Source organism: Aspergillus flavus, chromosome 2, assembly GCF_009017415.1.
Source record: "Aspergillus flavus chromosome 2, complete sequence".
NCBI lineage: Eukaryota > Fungi > Ascomycota > Eurotiomycetes > Eurotiales > Aspergillaceae > Aspergillus > Aspergillus flavus.
The window spans coordinates 5,014,296-5,032,407 of record NC_092409.1 but is presented as its reverse complement, the minus strand read 5'-3'; the positions used below and the strand labels follow the sequence as shown (position 1 = coordinate 5,032,407).

At 48.2% G+C, this 18,112-nt stretch overlaps 3 protein-coding genes across 3 annotated transcripts; 1 reads left to right on the top strand and 2 right to left on the bottom strand.

Moving 5' to 3' along the window:
• Positions 1 to 47: 47 nt before the first annotated feature.
• On the bottom strand, positions 48 to 1,954 carry F9C07_2128 (uncharacterized protein; the record flags this gene model as incomplete). The annotated part of the gene is made up of 4 exons (XM_041290194.2): positions 48 to 311; positions 372 to 538; positions 597 to 1,591; positions 1,683 to 1,954. The coding sequence occupies 4 exons, from the start codon at positions 1,952 to 1,954 to the stop codon at positions 48 to 50; spliced, it is 1,698 nt and encodes a 565-aa protein (XP_041143445.2).
• Positions 1,955 to 5,472: 3,518 nt separating this feature from the next.
• Positions 5,473 to 7,215, bottom strand: F9C07_2278110 (uncharacterized protein). Its single transcript, XM_041290193.2, has 5 exons — positions 7,025 to 7,215; positions 6,716 to 6,949; positions 6,601 to 6,657; positions 6,275 to 6,499; positions 5,473 to 6,215 (listed from the first exon to the last, which is right to left on the bottom strand). Exons 2-5 carry the CDS (start codon positions 6,932 to 6,934, stop codon positions 5,790 to 5,792), a joined length of 927 nt encoding a protein of 308 aa, XP_041143444.1. The 5' UTR covers positions 6,935 to 6,949; positions 7,025 to 7,215; the 3' UTR covers positions 5,473 to 5,789.
• Positions 7,216 to 18,017, top strand: F9C07_2278108 (vacuolar protein sorting-associated protein). The gene is made up of 4 exons (XM_041290186.2): positions 7,216 to 15,398; positions 15,458 to 17,078; positions 17,129 to 17,545; positions 17,611 to 18,017. Exons 1-4 carry the CDS (start codon positions 7,965 to 7,967, stop codon positions 17,649 to 17,651), a joined length of 9,513 nt encoding a protein of 3,170 aa, XP_041143443.1. The 5' UTR covers positions 7,216 to 7,964; the 3' UTR covers positions 17,652 to 18,017.
• Positions 18,018 to 18,112: the final 95 nt, after the last annotated feature.

Here is an 18,112-nt window from a genome sequence, read left to right as displayed (position 1 = left end):
ATTATGTATATAGGTGGGTCTCGTTTGTCGCTTGTGTATGTATGCAATCATTCCTCCTCTGCCTCTTCAGCGGGATCTGTCCAGCCTCGAGACATCTCGACTGCCTTGCTCCATCGCTTATACAACTTAGAGCTCTGCGCGGCGGAGATATGGGGTTGGAATGTTGTGCGATTGGCGCGGTTCATGTTCTTGAGCTCGCTAAAGTCCTTCCAGATATCAATGGCGAATGCCGCCGCGATTGCAGCACCTAGAGCGGTAGTCTCGTGCATCGCTGGCCGTTCAACAGGGATCTGGATAATATCTGCCTGGGTCTAAGGGAACAAGTTAATTTCATGCTTCTTATTGTGTTAAGTGAAATAAGTGCGACATACCTGCATGCAAATATCGGAATTACTCATACCACCATCGACGGCGAGTTCCGACAATGCGTGTCCGCTATCCATCTCCATGGCATCGAGGATTGCCTTAGTTTGGAAGCAGGCAGCTTCCATGGTGGCACGAGCAATGTGTCCACGCTGCGTGTGCTGAGTTATTCCGACTAAGCCAGCATTAGTACTGATTCTGTACCAACTACTTCTGACACAGCATTGACTCACATATAGTTCCCTTAGCATCATCAATCCAATAAGGTGCAAACAGACCACTGAACGCGGTGACAAACACACAGCCTCCGCTGTCTGGAACCGTTGCTGCCACTTCACTTACTTTCCGCGAATCACGGAAGAAACCCATGTTGTTCATCAGGAAGGAAACACCACTTCCGGCAACAGCCACACTACCTTCAAGCGCGTAAACGGCTTTCCGATGCTTACCCAGCTGGAATCCAACTGTGCTGAGCAAGCCATGCTTGGAAATTACGGGCTCCTCGCCAACGTTGTAAAGAAGGAAGCATCCTGTGCCATATGTGTTCTTCGCTGTTCCAGGTGTGAAGGCACAATGACCGACTAACGCCGCAGACTGATCGCCAAGGCAGCTGGTGATCGGGACACCATCAAGCGGTCCCCCTCTGACCCATCCATATCCGTCCGGGTCGGATGATGGGAGAATTTTAGGAAGTCTGATCTTCTTCCTGTCAATGCCGAAGAACTCTAACAAATTATCGTCATAATCAAGCGTTTTCAGGTTCATGAACATCGTTCTTGATGCGTTCGTCACATCAGTCACCAAGACGTTTCCCTCAGGACCACCATTCAGGTTATACATGAGCCACGTGTCAACAGTGCCGAAAGCGAGCCTTCCTTCATCATATGCCTTCTTGACTTCCGGTAGATTCCGAAGCATCCATACTAAGGTGACGGAGGAGGGGTAAGTCGAGAGGGGAAACCCGCAGATGTTCTTCAACTCATCCGCTCCGGGTTGGGCCTTCAGCTCCCGAACTAGACCCTTGGTCCTGGTGTCGGGCCACGCGATAGCGTTATGCAACGGCTCGCCAGTCTCCCAATCCCAAACAAGCGTTGTCTCTCGCTGACTGGTGACCCCGATGGCTTCGATCTCTGACGGTGAGTGGCCAAGAGCCATGAAAGACTTCATCGCCTCCTCGATACATGTGTAAACCGAATCCACCAAGTCGAACGGGTCTTGTTCGTGCCATCTAAAAAAAAAAAAAAAAAAAAAAAAATTCGAGTCAGAATGGAGGGAAGAATGGGAGGAATATTGTACAATCAATCGGGGCTGCCACTTACCCTGAATGCTCGTGGATCTGACGGAATTCCATTTGGTACTTGGCGACGGGGACACCAGTACAGTCAAAGATGATAAAGCGGGAGCTCGTGGTGCCAGTGTCAATGGCACCAATAAACCGATCCTTCAAGCTGTCGCCATGACGGTTTTCATTCGGCTGCAGGAGAGAGCGATTGCCGTCATGTGTTTGGTAGGCGTGAATGTCAATATACGGCTGCTCCTCTTGCTCATCGACAAGAGAGTCGAGGTCGGACATATCAAAAGGGTTCCTCATTGTGATAGAATATTCTTTTTCTTTCTCAGTTGGTGACGCAAAGATCTATCTTTTCTCGTTGGCCTCTAAAATAGAGAGAGAGATTGGGCCAAAGAGAACGGGGTGGCGGGAAAATGAAGAATTGATTGGTGCAAAAATAGTGATGGTTTGAGATTGGGGTGGGAGAGTTTTACGTCCCTAATCCGGTACTTAAAAAGCGGAAGAGGGGAAAAGGAATAAGTGGGAGGGAGAGAAATGATGGAATTGGACTACGAAAGCAAGTCGGGGCGCGCGGCGGGGTTGATAATGATACAAGTCCAAGTTGCCCAGAGTCGAAAAAGCGGATGATGACGTACAAGTGACCGGAAGTCGGGTGGAGTGAGGAGTGAGAAACACAGAGCCAGGAATAGTAAGTAAGGAAGTAGTAGTCAGCCGCGAAGATCTGGAGAAAATAAAAGAGTCTTGGTGGTTCGGAGTAGGTGGAAGTGAAAGTGGATTGGAAGATCGGGGGAAGGTATGAGGTCACTGAATGGGTGCGCTTTAGTGGAGTGGCGAGGGAGAGGGAAAAGTTGGGAAGAGGAGGAGGAAGGAAAAGGGAGAGAAGAATAGGATCACTCAAAGAAACATCAAGAGGGAAAACGGAGACTCTTTATCCAGCACGGTGGATCTTTCCCAGCACGGAGGTTAAGGAATACTATTAGGTGTGCATAAGCTTGGGGATTATCCCTCCATTTTTAATTTTCTCCCCCGTGATCGCTTTTAGGTCCCTGTGGGAGGATGTACCTGTGGTGCAGGTCCCCTACGACTACTACTACTCCTACTACTACTACAGAACTTGCTATACTACGGGAGTCAATGAAGACCTACCCAGTTGGGTCGTCCCTACGACCAAGACCCCGTTCGTCCATGGCGGAGAAGTGGGGGCGTGGGGGAGGAAGCACTTTTTTCTTGCGCCTTCTTTTCCTTCTAGTTCTCTCTCAACTTTTTTTTTTCTGATCAGACGACCACACACCAGTCGTCAGCACCGACATCCTTTCCCTTCTTGGGTCTGGTCCATCAGCCCTCCCTTACTCAACTGGGGAATCCTGGGTTTTACATTCCCTTCAGATTGGACCCTACTGGCCCCCCCCTGGTTTAGAATAGCTTCTTATCCTTATTTTGACCTTTGGTTCGATTGTCCTTCCTTTTCTCTTTCGATGGAATTTCCACCGGATTCCCGTGACACTGGTAAGCTTTGGACTTGGAACGCAGGTGTTTCTGGACTATCAGTAGAGTACGTAGTACGTACATGTGCATCGGCAAGGCCTCCGGCCCTCTCTATAGGTCAAGTGGCAGAGGCTAAACTAAGAATAGTCACTAGACTTCCACATGACATCGATCATGGACCCATCGTAAGGGAATTTCCATGGATTTCTGTTGTCCACATTATCAGCTAGTTCGATGCCTAGACCACCCGCAAACAGTCGACTTCAATGCCCGATAAGCCATTGGACTCCAAACGGATGTAACAATTTCATTGTCTTGAATTGATTCGGGAAATTCATTAGCAATTGCTATCACTGGTTTCATTTAATTTATAAGTGCGAGCCGGAAATGTTTCGTGATATCAACAAGATCAAGTCCATGCAAAATCAATTGAGGTCCAATTGAGTGTCGAAAAGGACACTATTGTGCATCCAGACCTCATCTCTTAATTACCTTCGTTCAGATCGGAATCCCTGGCACACACACACCCCAGCCATCGTGGTCGTTCTTAGTAACAAATCCCTGCCAAGTCATTGCGACAATAGATAGAATAACACGCAGAGAGAAGAGGGGCCCTGCGGCTTTTCATCTGACTCCGCTATGTGGTTTTCTCATCTACTAGACGCTTGCCGATCGAGCACATGACAGTGTTCAATTTTCTCCAACCATTCCCGTTTAACGCTCTCGCCCCTCTAATATGGATCTAGACCCAGGTCCTTTTTACCCCTGGATCAATTTTCTTTTTGATCACTCGGATATCTTGCCTTAGATCTTCACGGGTCTTTTTGATTTTATCTTATTGCTAATTTTTTTTGGGTTTCTATTTTATTTAATTTTACTTTATTTTATCTAATCTTTTTCTTTCTTTCTTTTTTTTTTTTTTTTTTTTTTCTTTTTTTGCTTTTTTGTATTTGCTTGGCCGAGTTGTGGTCTGCAATGTTGGATATTTTCAGCTGTGCTATTTGTCCCTTCATATTTTAAGTGGTAGATCTCTGGGGTATTATTCATTACTCAAAGAGAATGTGGAAATGATTTTCTTCCCTGTTTTGATTGCATTTGTTTTTTTATTTTATTTTTTTCTCTCAGTCCCCGTCTAGCTAACGCACTAGTCATCTTGGAAGCCAGAACAATCGATTCCGTTCGGCCCTGTGATTTACGGAGAAATTCTGCAATCCGGATAGTCGGTTCGGCTTGGCCCAGTTGAGGGCCCTTTTCTCCTGCTGCCCTTGGCCACGGGATCAATTGTACCGACCAACAACACACGGACGTACGGCATCTCTCCTACCTGTGCTTTGGGAAGAAGGACACCTCAATCTGACCCAAAAGTGTGTTCAATTAACAATCCCGATACATTGTTTCCCACTGTTCTATATCTAAATCGCTGCAGATATGACATTATTCGTGGTTTTCGTAGGGTAACTGGGTCGCCACGACCCGGTTGTGAGCGGGTGGTGACGTCGTCGACCAGACTTGGTTTTCCTCATTTCCTCGGATTCTTCCAACGTTTACGTCGATTTACCCAGTAGCTCTTTTTTTTTCTTTGACCCTTGACCTCTACGCTAGACCGCTGCTAAGCACATGGAGCTCTGTCTCCAAAAAGGCTCGGCATGGGTTACTTTCCTCCCCGGGCATGAACACTGTTCGGGACCGTTGTTCCAATTGGGTGGTTTGACAGATATAAATCATGCAAGGCAGTCGATCACCAAGAACAATTCCAGGGAGACAGTACCTGGACAATAATATCTTTCATTATACCCCCCTGTCCAATCGAATGGATATACTCTCCTATACAACAATCTATTATTGTGAAAAAGTACCAGGAACCTCGAAGGCTGATTTCTTCCAACCGAGGTCTACAATCTATTACTAACCAAAGCATGAGAAAATAACAAGCAAACAAGACCTTGATGCCTAACCTATCAGGTACGGATATGGGCTGCTAAAAAGATAGCAAAACCTGTTTCCATTCCAACGTCATCACCCGTCGGATCTACACCGGATGACTTGTACAAACCCGTTCCCTTCCTCCTCGGAACTAAACTGATGAGGTATACGGTACACCGTACCCATACCTTCAGGCTTCCAGGCACTCAGGCTCCATTTGGCATTCGCCTTACAGGGACCGCCGTTTAGTTTCCTCGTTTGACTTTCCTCGGTTCTATCCTTGTTGCTAGACTAACTCCAGATCCTGGATCGAACTAGCCCTCTCCTTCTTCATATCCCCACATCCAAAGTTGGCTGGCTCTATTTATACTTTTGCAGGAACGTGGGCTGGCCGTGCCCTAGAATATATAGTGGGGAATATAAGCCTTTGCTGGGCGCCACGTTTATTTCCCTCCCCTCTCGTAGGACGATATTAGATTTAAACAAAGGAAAAGCACCAGCGTCTGCTGGGTTCTTGATTCCGCCTGTAATCTACAAGAAACTCAACCAAAAAAAATAGAGCCAAAGCATAATGCATCTACTATCACACCTTGCTGCCACTGACAGCTCAATCTCTTTCCATCCTCTCTCATGAGTGAGAACTTTTAACACAACCTGACAAGCATCGCGACTATGCACAGACTATCGTACGCTTATACAATCACCGCGGTTCCTGGGGAATCATCATTTACTCAGAGTCCTCCTCACCGAGCTCGGCCTTGCGGCGGGCCTCGGCCTCCTCCTTCTCCTTCTTCTGCAAGAAAAGGAGAGCATTGATCTTGTCTTTGAAGCTGTGCTCGGTGGCGGTGTTGGCGATCTGCTCACGACCGATCAAGCTGGCGACAATGCTGGCACCGACAATGAAGGTCAGGACAAAGCGGTACATGCCGTACCAGGCGGGAGCACGGCCGGCAGCGGCGGCACGAGCATCATTGTAGTACAGGAAAGTGAAAGCAAGGAACTGGCTGATCAAGGCATACTCGACGGGGAACATCAGAGTGGGCCAGGCGACAGCGGGGGCGATGACACCGGCAGCGTAGCGCTTGTAGCCGAGCTTTCCACCATATCCGGCCCACTCAAGACCCCAGTGGATGGCACCGAGGAAGGAAAGGATCTATTCCAACTCATCGTCAGATCGTCTTCAATGGAACTGTAGATTTCAATTGTACTCACCACAGCACCGTAGCCGACCTGGATGGGCTCGAGCATGTGAAGCATCAGCTCGGCACTCTGGCCAGAGAAGATGAGGCCATCACCGAGAGAAGCAGCACGGTTGATCTCATAGGAGAGGTAGACAGTCTCAAGAGAAGTGGCAACGTAGGGGATAACACCCGCCATGCCGAGGTAAAGAGCCTCCTTGGGAACATCGCTGAGGCTGAAGGTATCCTTGATCACTTTCTGCAATCACGTAGGCACAGTTAGTCAATTGCGACATACTTCACTCAGGCGCATTGAGTGTGCCGGAGTGATACATATCATGAACTCAATTCGGCACATACCGCCTCACTCTTGATACCGGCCATCATATCAGTATCCTCCTCACCTTCCTTGCCCTCCTGTACGGAATGATCAGCGATTGACGAAGTAAGATGTCAAGAGTTCTAGTCCTCTCACCTTGGGAGCGGTAGAGGCATGGCGGATAAGAGCAGTGGTCACAGGCTTGCGAGCAGCCAGAGCAAGGCTGGGAGAAGTGGTCGGGCGAGCGGGATAACGAGCGGAAGAGGTCAATGGGGCCTTGAACACATTGTTTGCAAGGGCCGAGCGAGCCACAGAGGCATTGGAGCTAGAGAAAGCCCTGAGAGCAGAGCGGGCAGCAACGTTACGGTAGAACATTGTCAACTAAGGCAGCTGATTTTTTTTCCGATGCCGGGTTAGCAACGATGACTGGAAGGCCCGGATAGATGTACGGGGGGGTAGACAAACCCAATTGAGGCGGGAAAGTAAGGAAGAAAAGGTATAAGAGTGGAGATGAGGGTATTCACCCAGAAATTGGTCGAGATGAACTCGTGGGAGTGGAGATGAAAGGCCGAGGAGACGAACGATCCTGGAGACAGCGAATAACTGAGGTGATATTATGAGGTGCGGTAATGACTTGCTCGGGGAAGCCATAGCTACCAACCCCGCAGGTGTCATACTGATGCCTCAGGCCCGACATCGGCCGGGATCGGGACAGTTCAGGCAGGTCAAATCACCACGAGGCAGGGCTGTAACCCTACAGTAAGTACGGAGTACAGAGCTGAATGAATGCGGCCAAGAAGGCATGGGGTCCAGCCATGGAAGGACAACCGACGTCACTGCTTGGCGATGCCCACCCGGCGTCAATGAGGTTGACGCAGCGCCCCCCCTTTAACTCTTTATCAGCCAACGCATGTTTTCCCCAGGTACCTTTTCGGGGACCTTTACCAGCGGAACAACAATTGGAGGAACCATCTTCTTGGTACCCAACTTCAAGCTCCCCTCACCTCAGGTTTTCTATCTTCTATCTCGATATCATATCTAAATCATCACACCATTTCCTCTCCCACCCCGCCCCTCTTTTCTTTCAATCTATTCTATATTTAGAGGGAATCTTCTTTTTACCCGGCAACTTCACGGGCCCCATTGGTGTCGCGTGCACATTTATTCAACCTCCTGGATGGCTCTGATTCATTCACTCTGCGAGTGAACTTAGAGCTCGCGCCTGTACGTCATTGTCTCTGGATCATCGTTGAGCTTGCTACTGTATACCACGAACGCTTTCGTGCTGACTTTCTTATCCCGTTTTCGTCAACTAGGCCGGCGTTACGGGGATAGACAATATTCAAGGTCTTTGCTCTAGAGACTGCCTCCCCCTACACCTTAGCGACAGCCACATCTCGCCATCATGTTGGAAGGGGTGGTGGCCAACTTACTCAATCGCTTCTTGGGTATCTACGTTAAAAACTTCGATGCCAAACAGCTCAACATTGGTATATGGTCCGGTGATGTAAAGCTTCGTAACCTAGAACTTCGGCGCGAAGCGCTCGACCAACTACACCTCCCCCTCAATGTCGTCGAAGGCCACCTCGGTGAACTCACCTTGTCCATCCCCTGGTCGAATTTGAGGGGAAAGCCTGTCAAGGTCGATATCGAAGATGTGTTTCTCCTGGCGGCCCCGAAGGAAGATGCCGACTATGATCCCAAAGAAGAGGAAAGAAGAGCGCATGCTCTCAAAATGGACAAGATTGAGAGTGCAGAGCTTATTAAAGAGCGAAACGCGGAGGGCATGAGCCAGGAAGAGCAACGACGAAATCAAAGCTTCACCCAAAGCCTGGTTACCGCGGTAGTTGATAATCTTCAGATCTCAATCAAGAATGTCCACTTCCGCTACGAGGACTCGATCGCTTCGCCGGGCCACCCATTCGCCGTTGGGTTCACACTGAAAGAGCTAAGCGCGGTCAGCACTGATTCTGAATGGAACCCGACCTTCATACAGTCTACCTCAAGCACAACACACAAACTGGCTGTCCTAGGCGCTCTGTCCGTCTACTGGAACACAGATGCAGAACTATTAGGTACGGGTCGAGGTTCCGACGTGGGCGCAAAAGCGCAGGGCATAAATCATGCGGAATTGATGGAGAGGCTGAAGTCTGGTATTGATAACGAGGGAAATAACCAATTCATGCTCCGCCCTGTTAGCGGTCGTGCTGGATTGGAATTAGACAAATCAGGAGAGCATGATCGAGCGGCCATCAAGGCACGTTTGTTGTTTGATGAGCTGAGCTTCGTTCTAGATGATGACCAATACCGAGATGCATTGATGCTCGTGGATCTCTTCCACTACTTCATTCGTCATCAAGAGTATAAGAAATTCCAGCCGAAGTGCCGCCCGAAAGAGGACCCCCGGGCTTGGTTTAAGTTTGCTGGAAACGCCGTCCTCAGCAAAATTCATGAACGCAATAGGCGCTGGACCTGGGACTATATCAAAGAACGACGGGATGATCGCATAGCCTATATCGATTTATTCAAAAAGCAGAAACGGGAAGGAACATTATCAGGGCCAGACGCGGATGAGTTCGACCGACTGCAGCGGAAACTTAGCTATGAAGATATACGATTCTGGAGATCGCTGGCAAGGAACCAGTTGCGCAAAGAAAACGTGGGTGTTAAGAAGCCTGCACGACAACAAACTTGGTCAGAATGGTTCTGGGGTGCTCCAAAGGAGGAATCCGAGGAGGAAGCAATGACCGAAGAACAGAGACAGGAGCTCTACAATGCCATCGACTGGGATGAAAAGAAGGCTATCACGGAAAGCGTTGATGAGCCTAGGGAGTGGGTAAAACTCCAAGTCAACTCCAGCCTTAGAGCCGGCAGTTTCACATTGAAGCGCGACCCTCATGGAAAGGCAAACGAAATTATGAAGCTAGTATTTGACAATTTCAGAGCAAAGGCCTTACAGCGCCCTGACTCTTTCTTCATAGATGTGAATCTCGGAGGACTTAGAGTATACGACGGGACAACAGAGGGGACGCTCTTTCCTCAGATTGTCAAAGTTAAAGATACTCTCCCGGTGCCAAAGAACCGTTTATCACAGATATCTGGGAACGAAGAGCTAGATTCTGAAGGGGTGGCTGATGGTATAGAGGATGAAGATAGTCTGTTCCATCTCCAGCTCGAGAAGAATCCTCTTGAAAGTGACGCGGACTCGGTAGTCAAAGTCAAGTTGAAGAGTATCGAAGTCATCTATAACCCCAGATTCCTTGTGGAGGTCGTCAAGTTTTTCGAACCCCCGGAGCGGCATATGGAGTCGATTGGCGCTCTTATGGATACTGCAGGAGCTACAGTAAAGGGAATTCGACAGCAAACTCGGGCTGGCTTAGAATTCGCCCTGCAAGAGCATAAGAAGGTCGATGCGCAGTTCGATATACATGCACCCCTCATAATCGTCCCGGAGAGTATAACTCAAGAGAGTTCACTTTGCTTGATTCTCGATGCAGGCCACATCAGTGTCAACAGTGAACTGGTTGACAGGCAGACCATGAGAGACCTCCAGTCGAAGCAGAAACGCCAATATGATGAGGGTGACTATAAGGAACTTGAGCATTTGTTGTATGACAGGTTCTTGCTGAAACTGGACTCCACCCAAGTCCTTATAGGCCCTGGAATTGACATCACCAAGTCACAACTTAGCTCTGATGTCTCCTCGAATAATTTGCATATTATCGACCGCATAAATGTAGATTTCGTACTTGAGATGTGCATTGTTCCGAAGGTCACTGAGCTTACAAGAACTCGAATTTCCGGGCATCTTCCAGAACTGCACGCGTCTATGTCCGATACCAAGTATAAGGGCCTGATGAAACTGATCGATATTGCTATCCCCCGCTTTGATGAGGGCAGCCAGGAATCCAACGTCTCTGGGAAAGGTCCAGAAGAGTCGTCTATTCCTGGAACAAGAGCAAGATCTTCATCTTTCCAGCCGTCAGTTATGAGAGAACTCCCTGCCGTCGATGAAGATTCTGACGAGGACTCCGACGATGAGAACATGAGCAAGAGTGTTGAGGGTCCGACGAATCTCCATCGTCGTGATTTTGAATTCAAGTTTACCGTTGGTCGCCTTCGTGGGTCATTGTTTCGCTCCGACCCGAACGACCAGCTCCATGATCACCTGCTAGTCGAATTGGTTGCTGAAGGGTTTGCGTTGGACTACTATATGCGCCCGTTTGATATGGTTGCAGAAATAGTTCTGAAGTCTTTAAGTGTGGATGACTATATTGAGGAGAATCCTGCGCCTGAATTCAAACGAATAGTATCCTCCAAAGGCTTCGACGCAGATGAAGATAAGGACCTGTTTCATCTCAAGTTTGTTCGTGTGAAACCTGAATCCCCGGAATTTCAGTCCACCTATGAAGGAATAGCAATGAACCTTGATGTTTCCGTCTCAACTATCAATCTTGTTGTGACCAGGAAAACGCTCCTCACACTTCTGGACTTTATCCTTCTCACGTTCACCAATCCAGAACAGCCAAGCAACCAAGACCTTCAGTCAGGCCAGACCATCCAGAACACAAGCACAACTGATCAAGAATCCCAGCAGGCTGGGAAAATCCGCATCAAAGCCGACTTAAAGAGTATCGCGCTCATTTTGAACAATGATGGTGTAAGGCTCGCTACCCTCAGCCTCAACACTGCCGATATTGGCATATTCCTGGTGGGCCGATCGATGCTTATCCAATCCCGTATTGGAAGCTTGACCTTGATAGACGATGTTAACACCGGTGCTCCAGAGAGTTCTGATCTTCGAAGACTCTTAACGATCGAGGGAGATAACTTTGCCGACTTCAAGTATGAGACGTTTGACCCGGACAGTGCGAACTACCCTGGATATGACTCGGAAGTTTTCTTAAGGTCAGGTTCAATGAAGATCAACTTCCTAGAGGAACCGTACCGTAAGATCATCAACTTCTTGGTCAAGTTTGGCAAGATGCAAGCGATCTTCAATGCTGCCCGCCAAGCTGCGGCGAATCAAGCAAACCAGCTTCAAGAAAATGCGTCCAGAATGAGGTTCGACGTCGTCGTCATGACTCCGATTTTGGTATTCCCTGGAGTCGTGAAGGAAGATCGCCCCCGTGATACGGTTACGGCCCATCTCGGTGAAATATACGCCAAGAACGAATTTGTTTCCCTAGAGGATGAGAAAGACAGCCCCGCTGTCAATGTAATATCTACTGGGATTCGCAACATCCGACTGACATCCAAGTTTCATTTTGAGGGAGGTGCAGTTGAAGAGCTTGAGATGATACAGAAAGTCAATCTCGATTTCAGCATATGTTATCTGGAGCATCAACCAGGAAATTCGCGGCCTGATATGGAAGTGGAGGGATCAATGTCTCCCATCAATCTTCGGATATCGCAGAAACAGCTTAAGTTTTTATTGGCGCTGTCTAAAACAGTGCCTGGGGCTTTTGCACCGGATACGGAACAGCAGGAGCTTGAAGCCATGCAAGCGCTTCCATCTTCTGTGACGGAACCAACAAAGGAGGCAGATTCCAGAGCAATTCAAAGCAGAAATGACCAGGATAATCTATTACAGGGCGCAAAGACGGACGAAACATGGGTCCGACTTGATATGGTTTTCAAGGTAGATGGTGTTGGGTTGGAGCTCATCCTCTCGAATGACGACGAGCCGGTCGGCCGTCTGGAAGATTCGAGCCTTTCGAAGTTCTCCCTCAATGACACAAAAGTAAAATTGCGCATGTTGACGGATGGTTCTCTGGAGTCGGAACTCCTGATCCACTCTCTCTCGATCCGTGATAGTCGCAATAAGGACACGAACAAGTTCAGGAAAATAATGTCCCTAATCAACAATGATGTCCAGCAGCAATTCATGGCCAGCGTTTCAATGTCTCCTGGGCCAGCCAAGCACCTGATAGCGATGCTGACCATTGATAGCCCGCGAATAATAGTTGCTTTGGACTATTTGTCCGCTTTGCAGTCATTTGCCAATTCCGCGTTTGCGACGGAAGAGTCAGTGGAAGAAGAGGAAAGCGACGACACACCGGAGGGGTCAGAACCCAGATCGAGTACCGCAGATGATACTGATGAGTCTGTCATTACGCCCTCCAGTGGGAACACTGCAGCTCCTCCTGCTGGGCAGATGACGGTGTCGTTCCGATTGAATCTCGTTGATGCCCAGGTGATCATGATCGCAAATCCCGCTATAACTCATACTGAGGCGATTGTGCTGGGAACGAAGCAATTACTCTTCTCTCATCAGAATGTTTCAGCCCTACAAATATCCAAGGTTGGTATGTTCTTGTGCCGTATGGACAAGTTTGAAACCAGTAGGCTTCGCATATTAGATGACTTCACTTTGGAAATGTCCATGGACAGCCGCCCACAGGAAAAAGGCTCTGCTTTGACCTCTATTAATGTTCATCTTGAGCCCCTTGTCCTCCGCCTTTCTCTCCGTGACATTTTGATGGCCATTCAAATTGTCAACAAGGCATCTGAGATGAGAGCTCAGAAACCCAATGAAGGTGAAACCGGCGAGGTGAAGAGAATATCTGATGGAAAAGGAACTAGTGCGAAGTCCGCAAGAAGGAAGTCGGTCGGCAGGCCGACCTCGACTGCACTTGCGCCAAGGTCACATCGCAACTCCACCGGGGTGATTGATACGACAGAACAAGAACTTATATCGCATCGCTCAGCCATCCTCAAGAAAGAAGAAATGAATGCCCAGATTGATGGTGTAAGGGTAATCCTTATAGGAGACCTACACGACCTGCCATTACTCGACTGGAGTGTCAAGAAGTTCACTGTGGACGTCCGTGACTGGTCATCGACGCTGAAAGCCGACACCAGCTTCGATACCTTCCTTAACGTGTATAACTTCTCTAAGTCAGCCTGGGAACCGCTTATAGAACCATGGCAGTTAGGCTTCCATATGGCAAAGGAGGTCAATCCTGATGTGCTTTCGATAGACGCCTATTCTCATAAGACGATGGAGCTCACCCTCACCTCTGCCACAATCGCACTGGCGTCAAAGTCGTTCCAATTCCTCTCTACTGATGAAGATGTTCTCTCAAAGCCACGAGGAGCCGACGCCCCGTACCGAATCCGTAACCACACAGGCTTTGACCTTCACGTTTGGGCTGATGTTATTGCAGATGAAGAAGGACCAGCGGCCAAATTGGCTGATGGTGAGGAATATCCTTGGAGGTTTGAAGACTCGACTGCCATGCGTGAAACACTCGCACCCGAAGGTCATGCCGGTCTTGTCGGTATCAAGCTTGAAGGAAGTGGCTTTGAGAGCGTGAGCCGTATTCCTGTTGTTCGGGAAGGGGAGATTCTGTACAATCTGAAGCCAAAGAAAGATGGCATTCTTCATCGACTTCTTGTTGAGGTTAAGTTGGGCACCGACAACGTTAAATACGTCACTATCCGCTCTCCTCTGGTTGTGGAGAACAATACCCAGATACCAGTGGAATTAGGTGTTTTCGATCCTCGTGACGGCCATCTTCTAAAAATAGAGAAGATCCTCCCTGGGGACTCACGGCCTGCACCTGTGGGAGCTGCATACATGCATTCTCTTCTTATTCGACCTGATCAAGGCTTTGGGTATGAGTGGTCGAACGAGCAACTACATTGGAAAGACCTTATGCGGCGACCAACTCGGACAATTAAATGCATAAGTGAGGGTGGACAGCAAGCGCCGCCATTCTACTTCCAAATGAATGCTACTTTCAATTCACGGGATCCTCTGACGAGCACATATCCGTACATGCGCGTCCGGATATTTGCCCCTGTGGAGATACAAAATCTTCTCCCGTACGATTTCAAATACCGCATCTATGATAAGAATACAAGGAAGGACTGGACTAATTTCTTGCGGAAAGGGGGCGTGAGCCCAGTCCATGTCGTAGAACTATCCCACTTACTACTTCTCAGCATCGACTTGGAGGATACTGTCTTCAAACAAAGTGATTTTGCTATAATCAATGGCAACGCACAAGACTTCAGAAGAGAGCACGTGTTGCCTTTGAAAGATGAAAGAGGCATCCAACTGAGACTGAAGCTTCACTATTTCAATGTGCCTGATAGTGGAGGCGCATTCAAAGTATCGATCTACAGTCCATATCTCGTCCTAAACAAGACAGGCCTCTCGATGGAAATACAAAGCAAAGGCTTCTTACAATCGGCTCGATCAGCAGCTGGACAAGGGCTGAGGGCTGATCCAAGGCACGGTGGCCGAACACTCCCTTACATGTACTCCTATCCAAGCGAGGATCAGAAGAACCGATCCATACTAAGGATAGGCGATTCTGCCTGGAGCAAGCCTCAGAGTTTCGAAGCCATTGGGAGTACATTCGAAGTTGTTCTTCCAGATAGACATGGTAGATCTGAGTTCCATTCCGGCGTGACTGTTGCTGAGGGTGAAGGCAAATACAAAATGACCAAGGTTGTCACCATTGCGCCTCGTTTCGTTTTGAAGAACAAGCTTAATGAGGATATTTTGGTTCGAGAACCGGGTTCTTCCAATGTTCTTGATATCAAGAGCGGTGATCTTGTACCTCTGCATTTCTTGCGCCAGGTTGCCGAGAAACAACTTTGCCTGTGCTTCCCCGGAGTCAACAACCAATGGTCCTCACCTTTCAACATCGCAGACATTGGTACAGTGCATGTCAAGCTTGCCAAGGCAAATCAACGCCAGAAACTCATCAAAGTGGACGTTATCATGGAAAATGCAACTCTCTTCCTGCATTTCAACCTTGAAACACGAAATTGGCCGTATTCCATGCGGAACGAGAGCGACATGGAATTCATATTCTATCAAGCCGTAAGTAGCTGGACAAAATCGAGATAAAGCTCATGTACTAATCTAATATTTCCTCTCAGAATCCAAACGTGGAAGATTACGAGGACGACAGGACAAATGGCTGGCGGCCCATCCGCTACCGTCTTCCACCACGAAGTATCATGCCATATGCTTGGGATTATCCAGCTACGAAGAACAAATCCCTCGTTCTGACATGTAATGGCAAAGAAAGGCATATCAAGCTTGCCGAGATTGGTAATCTGATACCAATGAGGATACCGCCAACGCAATATGGTGAACACCAAAAGATTGTCGACATCAATATTGTGGCCGACGGCCCCACTCAGACTCTAGTCTTATCGAATTTCAAGGCATCGAAGAGCATGTACAGACAGCAAAGAGGACAGACCTCTCAGAGCAGTTTGAGCACCGGGTTCGAAGTTAAGGAGTTGGATTCGGACGTTAACTTCAAAGCTCAACTCCGCCTTGGTGGTATTGGCATCTCTTTGATCAACCAGAACATGAGGGAGCTGTTGTACTTGACCTTCCGCGAGATTGATATTAAGTACAGAGAGTCCATGGTTTATCAAACGCTGAATACCACAATCAAGTGGATCCAGATTGACAATCAGCTTTATGGAGGTATTTTCCCCATCTTGTTGTACCCCAGCGTTGTTCCAAAGACCGGAAAGGAAATGGAGGCACATCCAATTTTCCACGCCATGATTACACGCGTGAAGGATGACTCCTATGGCGTACTCTACATCAAGTATGCCACCGTGCTTCTGCAACAAATGACACTAGAGCTTGATGAGGACTTTGTGTTCGCAATGCTGGACTTCGTGAAAGTCCCTGGTGCCTCGTGGTCCGAAGAACAGGAAGGAAAGCTTTGTGATGAAGATCTAAGGATTCCAGAGCCTCAGAGTGAAGGTGCTGGGCAGGATGTCTACTTCGAACTTCTTCATCTGCAACCCATGCAACTTGACATCTCTTTCATGCGGACAGAGCGAGTGAACGCCGAGGACACTATGCAACCATCGAATCCTCTAATGTTCTTTGTTAATGTCATGACCATGTCGATGGGCAACATCAATGATGCACCTGTTCGTCTTAACGCACTAATGCTGGAGAATGCTCGTGTGTCGCTTGGGGTTCTTGTTGGCAACGTTCAGAGACACTATACTCAGGAGTTCCTCCGGCAAGTGCATGTTGTCCTTGGATCTGCAGATTTCCTTGGAAACCCTGTTGGCTTGTTCAATAACGTCAGCTCCGGCGTTGCCGCAATCTTCTATGAGCCATACCAAGGACTCGTTATGACTGATAGGCCTCAAGAACTTGGTTACGGCATTGCCAAGGGGGCTACAAGTTTTGTTAAGAAGTCCGTTTTCGGATTCTCCGACAGCATGGCCAAACTTACCGGAAGCATGTCTAAAGGTCTTGCTGCTGCCACTTTGGACAAGGAGTTCCAGGACAAGCGGCGGATGTCTAAATCTCGAAACCGGCCGAAACATGCACTGTATGGTATCACGGCTGGCGGTAATGCATTCGCAACCAGCCTAGCAAGCGGTATCGGGGGACTCGCACGTCACCCACTACAGGGTGCTGAAAAGGAGGGTATTCAAGGGTTCTTCAAGGGTGTTGGAAAGGGTGTCTTAGGTCTTGCTACGAAGCCGGCCATTGGCGCCTTTGATCTTGCTTCAAGTATGTACACTTGTGCGATTCATAAATCTCAGTTACTGACGATTTTATAGATCTTGCTGAAGGTGTACGGAACACTACTACTGTCTTTGATGCAGAGGGCCTAGACCGTGTTCGTCTCACGCGCTTCATTGCAACAGACGGCATTGTGCGACCATATTCACAGCGGGAGGCACTGGGTCAGTTCTGGCTCAAAACAGCGGACGACGGCAAATACTTCAGCGAGGATTATATCGCGCATCTAGAACTTCCCGGCAGAGACATGCTGGTCATGTTGACATACGACCGTATAATGCTTGTGCGCACCAAGAAGCTCCAGACTGAGTGGGATATACGCTTGACCGACATCCAAACAATATCTAAAGAGCGCACTGGCATGAGTATTACACTCAAGGGGGGTGCTAATGGCCCATTTATCCCGGTGCAGGATGAAAGTTCGAGGAATTGGCTGTACCGCCAGATTGCCATTGGTAAGTGACAACTCTCATGACATAATACCTTTCTTTCAGGGCAGTATTAATGTTCTCTGTGCTAGCTGTGAATGCATTCAACGAGAAGTACAACAGCAAGGGTTAAATAGAAGTATTGAGCTTATGTCCTTCATAACGACGTTACGCTAAAAGATGGGGTTTGCTTTACCAGTGAGGCTAAAATGGGGACCAGAGGTGGCTCTATGTTTGATGGATACCAGGCATTCAATGGTTATGTGTCCATTGAATGCAAAAAGTGGTTAATTAGTAATGATTATGGCCGTTTTTCTTCTCTTTCTATTCTTGTTGACATGTTTTCGAAATATGTACATATATACGTCGGGTCTTTGTAACCTTTCGCACCATTTTTATCTTAATGCATATGGGATTGTATCAAAAGTATACAGCAGGCTGGCCGAGTTTTGCCAGTTTCAAATACGGCCACCATACGTTCATATGTATCATGGTCTGAAAAATATTCAAAGTAGTATTAGAACAAACAAGAAAAGGAACGAACCAACCAGACTACCAAATATCAGGAGAGAGAGAGATAGAGAGAGCCCAAAA

Bases quoted from the DNA above. Each gene is read 5' to 3' on its own strand.
- F9C07_2278110 (XM_041290193.2), bottom strand. From the start codon at position 6,934: ATGTTCTACCGTAACGTTGCTGCCCGCTCTGCTCTCAGGGCTTTCTCT. The intron at 6,658-6,715 runs GTGAGAGGACTA...CATTCCGTACAG, and splicing joins ATGCCTCTACCGCTCCCAAG to GAGGGCAAGGAAGGTGAGGA. The intron at 6,216-6,274 runs GTGAGTACAATT...GAGTTGGAATAG, and splicing joins AGGTCGGCTACGGTGCTGTG to ATCCTTTCCTTCCTCGGTGC.
- F9C07_2278108 (XM_041290186.2), top strand. From the start codon at position 7,965: ATGTTGGAAGGGGTGGTGGCCAACTTACTCAATCGCTTCTTGGGTATC. The intron at 15,399-15,457 runs GTAAGTAGCTGG...ATTTCCTCTCAG, and splicing joins AATTCATATTCTATCAAGCC to AATCCAAACGTGGAAGATTA. The intron at 17,079-17,128 runs GTATGTACACTT...ACGATTTTATAG, and splicing joins CGCCTTTGATCTTGCTTCAA to ATCTTGCTGAAGGTGTACGG.